At 43.9% G+C, this 10,641-nt stretch overlaps 1 protein-coding gene across 1 annotated transcript; it reads left to right on the top strand.

The window, feature by feature from the left end:
* The first annotated feature begins 4,679 nt into the window (after positions 1 to 4,679).
* Positions 4,680 to 10,173, top strand: mycn (MYCN proto-oncogene, bHLH transcription factor). Its single transcript, XM_044169914.1, has 3 exons — positions 4,680 to 4,835; positions 5,261 to 5,906; positions 8,165 to 10,173. The coding sequence occupies exons 2-3, from the start codon at positions 5,282 to 5,284 to the stop codon at positions 8,914 to 8,916; spliced, it is 1,377 nt and encodes a 458-aa protein (XP_044025849.1). The 5' UTR covers positions 4,680 to 4,835; positions 5,261 to 5,281; the 3' UTR covers positions 8,917 to 10,173.
* The last annotated feature ends 468 nt before the right edge of the window (positions 10,174 to 10,641 follow it).

Here is a 10,641-nt window from a genome sequence, read left to right as displayed (position 1 = left end):
GGCACTGTAAATGAAGTCTGTCTGTCAATATTCAAAAAAGCATCAAGGGCATTACATGCTGTCCCCAAGGAAACAACACCAAGACCTCAAGAAAGGTTGATCCAAGATGTAAAAGTGGGACTGAAGCTGATGTTTGATTGGGTTGCTGTTAAGTGGTTTTAGGGTTAAAGTTAACGCCTGGTTTAGTTTGGGGTGAGGTGAAGGTGGAGGAGGTGGGGAAGAGGGATGTAGGCTCCAGCCTCTGTGTTGGGGTGGAAGGTTTTGCTTTAGGTGAAATGTAATGATGTGGATCATGGACAAACATGGCCTCTTTTGTTGGAGTTTGAGGAGAAGATGCCACTGTGGAATCTGACTTGACGATTAAAGAAGAGGAGACTTAATGCCTTACACAGACTGAGTGAGGACACTGTGCAGAGCTGCTACAGGCTACTATTAGCTGGTTAACAAGTTCATGTTGTCTTGTGCAGGTTCCTGTAGGGACCATATATGAAGCTGCCGAATTCATAACTCTGGCTTTTCTAGCACTCTGATGTTGTAAATAGTTGCTTGTTCTAAATAGACCTGGATTATTCAGATGCTTGAAAATACATGTTGAAATACCAGGATGATGAACAAGCTATTACCCAGTAATAAAAAAACAAAAAGTGATTTTGGATTGATTGGATATTGTACAGTATCTTGTCAGTGCACTGTAAATTAGAATTATATTGTATATTATTGGTGGCACATTTTATTTGTAGAGCCAGGAAAAGAAGACAGAAGAAGTTCTTTGTTTGCAATGTAATGTAAGAAGTTATGTTCAGTCCATGTGAGCTGGGCATGACAAAATAACTAATTAACTAACTATCAAACTATATTGTCAGGGCATTGTAACTTAAACCATTTAATTTTTTTATTTGCTTAATGTTGATGCAAGAAAAACTGATATTAGTTCTGTACATTCTAGTTGCTCTGGAGAAGAGTGCCTGTTAAATGGATAAAATGAAAGCTGTCAACAGAGTAATGTAGCAGATACACACTAAAAAGTTCACTTACATACTCTAAACACACACCTGGGAGTTGCTCAAGACAAATACAGTTGCAAAACCAAATTTATAATACTCATATATATGATGTTATATGAACATACGCTACAGTGTTTTGACCACTATATCATTTGTTATTTGTACATAAACAACTCAAGTGTATTCATCAAGTGTTTTCGGCTATCTTGCCTTCATCATGTATGTATTATGTACATAAAAACACAAAAAATAAAAGGATACTGTCATAGCATATACACTCAGTTGCCAGTTTATTAGATACAACTAACTAAAATGCAGTCTAATACAAGAGTCCTGCAATAAATCCTCCCGCCATGAAGGTTATAATGTTGATCATTTGGTGGTGCTGTTGAAATGTATTGCATTATACAGAGAGGTGTATTTGTTATTTAGCCTACCCTAATTGATATGACTGGGATGGACAAAATAATAGAAACACCTGTCAGTATAAGGCAATACAGTTCAACAGCACCACAAACTGCAGCCTCTAAAAGACTATACAGTTGAATCAATGTCTCTCTAAAACAGTGTCAACAAAAACTGAACATAATAACCTTCATGAAGGGAGGATATATTGCAGGACTGGGGTATTGGGCTACATTACTTTTAGCTAGGTGTACCTAATAAACAGGCAAGTGAGTTTATATAAAATGTAGAATGTGTGAATTTTTTAGAAACGTGGCCAAAATTCAGCGAGACAATACACATATGTTTACGTTTATATACAAAGCATAATATTGTCCATTTAACAACATTTATGACCCTGCTTTGCATAAGAGTATCTTGAATATAGTAGCAGAGGGAGGAGTAAGTGTTACTAACAGACAGACACATTTTTCATTTAGGAGCCCAATTCTTTTCTTATTTTTAAATTAGGGCTACATCCATCTAAGTATGTAATTGAGTGGAACACATGTTGTCCAGATAAAGCACTCTGTGGAATCAGACCACAGCTTCATACTACTTAGTATTGTAGTGTCCTGTAATATGTTTGTAATGTAGGTAATATACATATACATATGTTTTAAATGTGTGTAAGTAGTTAAAGCACTGATAGCAGGCCCACAAACAGAGAACAGTGAGTGACAGTCTCAAGCAAGCAAGATACTCTTAAGCACTCTCACTGAATATTTGTCATATCATGGGTGAGTTGAGGTGATGTAATGACTGCATACACCTGTTGTATTTATTCAGGTCAACTGCATCCCTGAATGTTTATACTAAACACAAAACTATGACATCAATAAGAACATACACAGCAACCACACACACACAATTCAAATATTGATATGATGAGCGTGCTCTCTGACTTAGCACAGCCTGTCCCGGTGTCACTGCAGCAGGTTTTACTCACAACATGCTTGTCTTTGCACTATCCACTGGGGTGACTTATGAATCTTTTATCAAAACTGGCCTAATTGCTTAACCATCCATGTACCGGTCCAGTGGTGAATGGTGGGAGGGAGACTGGGCATGCCATAAATGTCAAAGAAACAACAGGCAAAGACGCCAGCATCAGTCCACAATAATTCTATGAATAGAATAATTTGTAGACAGGGAGAAGGGATTGTGCATTTTTTTCTTTTATGTGTGTGTGGGTGGGGGGGAAATGGAAGAGGTTTGCTGATATGAATACAAATCAGCAATAACCAGACATAATAATCAAAACAACAATTTCAGTGCAAATAAGTGGGTGAACATGTGCAGTTTGTGTGAATACACATCTATTTCAGCAAGTGTCTTTTCCTCTATGCCAAGACACACCACAACAGCATGAAACCAATATTTCCCTTTCCATCGGCTTATTTTCTTAAGTGTTTACTCTGCGTAGAAAACAAGCAGCAGTATACAGCTTCCTGTCCTCATCCTATCTGCACTGGACAAAAAACAACTTTCCCTTCTGTTCTCACTCCCACTCTCTGCTCTGTTTCACAGCAGAGGAAGCTGCTGCTGCTGTTAGAGGGTCAGAGCTGAACAGTAGTTTGAGAAAAAGTAAAAGAGCAGACGGACAAGAGCCTGTGGGGAGTTTTTGACTCCCAAACCATCTCCCCGGTTCCTGGGAGCTGACTAGCCAGTCCCAGGAAACTCCCTGCTATTCCTACTCTGAGGACAAAACAGCTGCAGATTCTCACTTTTCGCTGGCTGTAGTTGTTTGAACTCAACCCCCAAAAATCCCAATATTTCTACAAGCAGGGACTAAAAAGTGTATTTCTGGTATTAAATGGTAATTTCACCAAATTCATAAATCTTGGATCTCCTGTGATTATCAGTTCTGTATTCATTATTTTACACATTTAAATGTACAAAGAAATTAAATTTGTTTATCATACTTTTTTTTAATCAAATGCACCTTTAAATATTAAAATTCTATTGTCTGGCTAAAAAAATACTGGAAGCGGTCATTCTTACTGCTCACATGCTGGCGTTCAACTGGAGTCCGTTTTGTAAACGTTTTCCCTGAATAAGTCAATATCAGGGACTGTGTGTACGCCTGTGCCTGTGTGTGCATAATTACAGATGCGCCATTCCTCCTAAGCTGTCATTAGAAAAGGGAATGGGAATGACTCCAGGCTACAACCACCGCTTGCGGTTACGTAACATGCTCTTCTCGGATCCTGTCTTATCCCGGAGACAGCTGAAAACTGGTCCTACACCGCCTATTGTGTGAGGAAATGCCCCTTACAGCCCGAGACAAGTTTGTTATTTTTTCCAAGTGGCATTTTTTCCCCCTTCATTTTGGAAAAATCGACTCTGTGTTTTTGTGTCTTTGTCTGGTTCTCTCTGCTTGGTGGTGCGCGTGCTGTTTTCTGAGTGTCCATGTGAGGGCGCAGCGAGCCTTATTCGTCTTTCATCCAGGGATGCTGGTGGCCCTCAGACAAAAGAGAAAATGAGATTTAGAGGTTTACAGGAGACAAGAGGGGGGCCGTATGGTGTGTAGGACATCTCTACACCTTGAAATGAATGATACACAAGTGTCTGTTCCTAAGAAGTGATGTATATGAATGTCATATATAGAAACCATTATTTTACCACGAGAATTGAAAACATTTTGACTTGTTAAGCCCAGTTTGTGTTTTTATTTCATGTTAAACAAAAAAACTTCCATTCAGCAACATAAGTTGTTTTTATTAATGTGCCATAAATAAATGTTGTTTGAGGATCTTGTGCGTGTTTGGGGGGGGGCAGCCCATCACTTGGACGGTTCAAGCCCCGGGTCAGCAGTAGAATCCAGGCTGCTGCAGTGCCCTTGAGCAACCTGAGCAAGACATCAAATCACTAACAGCCCCTGGGACTCGTCAACTGATTCATAGCTGATCCTGGGTCTGACATCCCACTGGAGAGATGGGGAAAGAGAAAAGACAGTTTGCCTGAGAAAATAATAAATATTTTCTTTCCTTCCTCTCTTACTACTTATGTTTATTATCTGCCTCCTTTCTTTCTTCCTTTCCTCCTTTCCTCCACGCCCTTTCTTGACACCTTGCCTTGCTTTAATTCTTGCTGCAGTGTTTAGGCTATTTTCTCGATTCACCTTGAAATAAAGCTCCCAGCCAGCCCGTCTCGCGCGCCGCAACAAACCCAAAGCCCGACTGTACCACCCCCAGCCTGGGAGGGAGGAGTCTGCATTCCTCCCGTAGAAGTGAGTGTATAACACTCTCCAGCCAGCCACAATGTGTGTCAGAGGACTGTCTGTGCTCCCAGAGTAGATGACTGCTCCAAATCTGGTGTCTGTATTACTGACTGCGAGATACGAGAAAAATTGGTTCGCACATTATCATCCCGAGTCAGGACAAGGTGAGCAACTCCTCATTTCAGCGGTTTAATATAGAAATGTGTCTTTATTTCCCCATACTTTCGCCACAAAACATAGTCTCTGTTAGATTTGATTGTTGTCATTCCATGTGTTTTTCTGTAAACATGCTTTTTTGTGTCCTAATCACATTTTCTGGCGTATTAAGTGAGTGGTGAGCCAATGCGTCGTTTTGCACAGTTTGTGCGTCGTGGTCACATTTACGCACATTCTCCGGTGAGATTTGTGTGGTTTTTAAACCCTACAGAGGAGTGAGTGTGGAATTTAGTGGAGCAGACTGTGTGTCTGTGTGTGGGCTTTGACTCATGCTCTCTCTACAGCGTAGTTTTCAGGTGTGATAGAAGAGAGAGGCAACGGTGAGAGACGCTCTTTCCCTTTGGAGACTAAAGTATTGTTTGTTCCTTTACAGGTTTTTCGATTGTGGGATAGAATGCCGGCGATCATAAGTAAAAACTCCGATTTGGAGTTTGACTCCTTACAACCGTGTTTCTACCCGGATGAGGACGACTTCTACTTCTGTGGTCCCGACTCTGCGCCACCGGGGGAGGACATCTGGAAGAAATTCGAGTTGTTGCCTACTCCGCCCCTCTCCCCGAGCCGAGCCGCGCTACCGGGGGAGCCGGCGACTGCCTCCCCGGAAGCAGACCCTCTGGGCTTCGGCTTAGGGGACCCACTGGACTGGGCTTCAGAGCTTCTGCTCCTGCCCGAAGACGATATCTGGGGGACTTCCGACGATGGGGACCTGTTCGGCTCCGCTTTGGATACTAACCCCAACAGCATCATTATCCAGGACTGTATGTGGAGTGGCTTCTCCGCCAGGGAAAAGCTGGAGCGGGTGGTCACGGAGAAACTCGGAAAGGCTATTTCCACTGCCACAGGAGGCGACAGGAACGTGTGCGTCAAGGCGCCGGAGGTGGTGAGCCGCAGCTCGGTGTCAGAGTGTGTGGACCCCACGGTAGTCTTCCCTTTCCCGGTCCACAAGAAGAACGGAAGCAGGGACTCACCCGGGACCGTTAACGCATCCACAACCCACGAGAGCGCTCCCAGTGACTCTGGTAAGAATTTGAAGATGCGCTAAACGCCTTTGTTTACGTTTTTTAAAGAAATTCTGGTACCAAGAACACATCCAACACTCCAATATCACATTATTATTAGTATTATTATTGGACTGACTGGAGCTTGTATATATGACTGGCCCAGAATCGGATTACCTCGTTACATTTCACACACACACACACACTGAAGTAGTGACAGTGGACGAGGTTTATGTAATCAGCAGACTCTTCATCCGGCAGATGGCAGTAAAATTGGGGATTGTGTGCCTTCCTGAACTCAGTTGGCATCCGAGCCAAACAAAAAGACACCACACTCACTGACTGCAGCCGCAGCGGGTTGTAGGAGGGGAAGATGAAAAGGTGTTCAATAATGTGATGAGCTGATAAAGTGTCAGGTTCACGGTGCCGCCAAAGCTTTCATTATGCATGGATTACTGGACAATTTGCGCACAGTGGGTGAGAAATTGGCACTTATTTTAGACATTCTGTACAAACAGTCGCCTTGAGCTCAGCTGATAATTCAAATTAGCCCCAAAAATAAGAGGAGTTACACTATAATAGCATAAGGATAGCCCACCATAACAAAACCACACACTCAGATTGACAAACTCATGTTTTTTTATCTTTTGGGACATTATTCCTACATTATGCCTCAAAAGAATGTGTTTAGATTGGGAAATGAGTGCTGTGTGTATTTAATCGCCATAAGACTTCATCTCCCATCTATTACTGCGTATGAGTTCCCTAAACAAACATTAACGAGTCCTTATCAGCGTGTTTTCGCTGTGAAACAGTAGTACAAAGGCCTCCAGCTTGGCACAGAGGGTAGACTCAGCCAGCCTTGCCAAACACCTCCTCCACCGCGAAGAAAAGAGAACGGAGGAGGGCCTTGGCTGCTTCTTTTAGGGGGGGTGACAGCTTTGAACAAGCGCTCCATCTCGACAGCTGTCTCCCTGGCGCCGCTCCAGCTCCAAGGCTTAAAAGGGTGGTGATCCGATCGCCTGCCGCCCCATCACCCTGCGCACAGTACCGCTTCAATGCGTTTCCGCCGCTCGCAGCGTTAAGACGCGCCCTTCTTTGTGTTGCATGCGTTATGTACTTTCTCATCAAAGAGACACAGACTTTAAGGGCTACAGTGTAGGTTTATAATTAGGCCAGTTTTCCTATTAAAAAGGCCTACATGGGAACAAACGCCCCCCGCTCCAAAAATCAGCTGTACAAATGTTAGACAGTGACAAAAACAAGTAGCAGGGAGATACGTGGATTGTGCTCCTAGAAAGAACACTTTATCTCTTGCTTAGGGCTAATATTTTATGTCACCAGGCAGAAATGTTGAGCCCTTTCTTCTATTTATACTCTTTCCAGCGCCAATAAATGAGCTGTTCCCTTCTGAGTGAACCACCAAACAGCTAAATCCCAGCTTCACGTGTGGCAAAGACAGCCACGCCCCCTCATCCACCCAGCTGTGCCCAGCTTTGTTTTGATGGCAGTGCCAGAGTGTGTGTGTGTGTGTGTGTGTATGTGTGTGTGTGTGTGTTGAGACAGCGTCCTAGTGCAGTGGTGTCTGAAGTGGGTTTCTGTAAGCTGTAAAATGCCACACTCTTCAGATGCTCCTGAGCTGATAATGAGAGCCATTATCACAAAGGCATTTTAACTGGGCCTCACACTCTCTGCCTCATGATTGGCCACTTCCTCTCATCTTCAAAGGCAACAGTCCATGATAAGTCTCAGCTGCTCAGCACAGGTTTTAAGATGAGGAGCTCAGCTGGAAAAGAAGTGAGATTTTTTACATCATCAGAGGTCAAAATTAAAGAAGTTCTTAATGCCTCTGATACTAAAATGAAGTTCTTAATGCCTCGCACACTGTCAGCGTGACCAGAGCTGCGTCGTTAGACTGAAAGCATCAGACTAAAACTGTCTCATCTCACCGGAGTAGATTAGGAGAAGTTTTGAAGGAGGGATAGAGACTGAAAGGCAGAAATCCAGCCTGTCTGTTCAGCACTGAGACTGAACATGTCATCGCCTGCAGAGTAGATTATTTGAGGAGTGACTGACATTAAGCATTAAGATGTTTCTGCTTATGCAAACAGCGTTGAGCAACGCTCTTGCTCCCACACACACACACACTCTCTTGATCCCACTCACATATGCACACACTCACATACATACCTGTCACATGATGTACACATAGATGACATAGTGGGAATACTTGCGTGTCAAAGCATTTAAGTCACTCATATTCTGTTTTCTTTTCCCAGAAGAGGAAGATGACGATGAAGAAGAAGAGGAAGAAGACGAAGAGGAGGAGGAAGAAGACGATGAGGAGATTGATGTGGTTACAGTAGAGAAGAGGCGCTCCACAATCAACAAGGCATCACCCATGGCGACGGGCACTGTCACCATCTCTGTGCATCCCAAGAGCCAAGATGCGAGAGGCATCGTCTCAGGGTCTGGCGTGGTGAGTCGGTTCGTCAGCCGAGTTCCTCAGGAGCTGATCCTGAAGAGGAGCTCGGTCCACCAGCAGCAACACAACTACGCAGCCCCCTCGCCGTACACTTCAGATGACGACCCTGCCCCACCTCCAAAGAAGCAAAAGACGTCAGACACCCCACGACCTCCCACCAGAACCATCTCTTCATCCTCCTCATCTTCCTCCACATCCTGCAGCTCATTCACCAGCACATCAGGGGCACGCAGCAAGCGCAGTGCCAGCGGAGACAGCAGCCCGCGCGGCAGCTCCGACTCAGAGGACAGCGAGCGCCGGCGTAACCACAACATCCTGGAGCGCCAGCGCCGCAACGACCTGCGCTCCAGCTTCCTGACGCTGCGCGACCACGTGCCAGAGCTGGCACACAACGAGAAGGCGGCTAAGGTGCTGATCCTGAAGAAGGCCACTGAGTATGTGAGCTCGCTGGAGACAGAGGAGATGAGGCTCCAGCGGGAGAAGGACAGGCTCCAGGCCCGCAGGCAACAGCTGATGCGCAGGCTGGAGCAGGCTAGGACTCGCTAACAGACAACCACTACAACACAGAAACACTCACATATACCCTGGATGACCCTCCCTGCCTCAACTCAGTCTGTCTGAAAGACAATTAGATGCACACACACATAGGTCTATACACTTAAGCACAGACACATAGGCCTGCATATCTGTTGCACACATGTACACACAAACAACATCCTCAGAGGACTTTTATCTTCAGATGCAGACACACACATACTTAGAGGAGAGGTAGGGGGGGTTGCTGGAGGGATGCTCGGACTTTCACTGCCGCCACTTTTTTTGCACATTTGTTGACGTTAAGAATGTTTAGGGTTTACTTTTTCAATCCAGTCACATTGAGGAAAGATAAAAAGAGAAAAGAATGAGGAAGGAGAGAGGACGCATCTGGTTTTGGTCTTCCCTTCCTCCGGTTTTTATATGATTTCTATTGTTGTTTTTGTACTCACTGTGACACCAGCCTGGAATCAAGTGATTCCCACAGGGACGGGTGTCAGAGGGCACTTTGCTTGGAGAGTTCACGTACAAGAAGCAGTGCACACTTACTTTGCCTTCACCACTGCAAAACTGAAGAGACTATGACGACTGAGGCGTTATGGGTCACATAAACAATGCCACTACAGGTCCTTTTTCTCTCACTCCCCTCTCACACTGGTGCTCAAACCAAGTCAGTGGATGTATAACTGTGCACCTTGCTAGCCGACACTTTTGTATATAACAATAGTGTACAGACAAAATACACTCAGATCTGCCTTGTTTTGTAATACATTTTGTCCTTGTTTTTTATACATGTCAGGAAGCTGCCAATAACTAGACTGGAAGTTTTTATACCTTTAAAAGTACTGTAAGGCCTCGATTTTTGAGAGTCATGAAACTTTGTAATATAACAATATATTGTTTTTTTCTTCTTTCATATTACTAATTCTACACACCTTTATGCTTTTAGTGTGAACCTGATACATACTAAATTTGATACTTATATTTTCGTATGAAAATGAGTTCTTGGTAGATATCACTTTATCTTGTCATTTTTCCCCTTCTATCTCAAATAATTCTTTTGTACAGCAAATGTGTTCTATCCTCATGTACCTGGCCTTTTCTTTCTTCCTCTTTTGTTTATATTTGTAACTATCGGGTGCATAGAACTGGGTAAACGGATATAAGATGTTTGTTTTTTTCACTTTTAAAATGTACATTTAGTGCTGCAACTCATAGCACTTTGAAATACCTCATTTTGAAAAATAAATAGACATCATAAAATCCTCATCTTTGCCTTTGTGGATCTTTCATGGTCACTGAAACTGTGAGCATCACCCTTAACCCCTTCGCCCTTTCATATCTGTCTCTTACTCTGTTGATTTTTCTATTTGCCTCTACATTTCCGTATTTGTTTTGCTGCTCTCAAAGACTCTTTCTGACAAAGAAATAAAGAGAGTGTCTTCTGAATCCTCTCTGCCTCAGCACCCTGCGGCTACCTCCCCCTCTGTAGCCTCTCACACCCACCCACACACACACCTACACATACACTTTTCAAGTGCACCGGAGCACACATCCACACATACACACACTCTCCTCTCTCTGTTTCCCTCTCTCACCGACGCAGCCTTTCCTACTACATTGTTCGGGCTGTTGCCATGGAAACTGGAGCAGCTGCTGAGTGGCAGACACCGAGAGTGAGTCTTTTATTTGTCTGTTAGTAGTCTGTGTATTTCTGCCTGCATGTGTGTGTGCGTA

The sequence above is a fragment of the Siniperca chuatsi genome, linkage group LG16 (genome assembly GCF_020085105.1).
Source record: "Siniperca chuatsi isolate FFG_IHB_CAS linkage group LG16, ASM2008510v1, whole genome shotgun sequence".
Classification (NCBI taxonomy): domain Eukaryota; kingdom Metazoa; phylum Chordata; class Actinopteri; order Centrarchiformes; family Sinipercidae; genus Siniperca; species Siniperca chuatsi.
The sequence above is the reverse complement of the archived record's forward strand: the minus strand, read 5'-3'. Positions and strand labels throughout refer to the sequence as shown.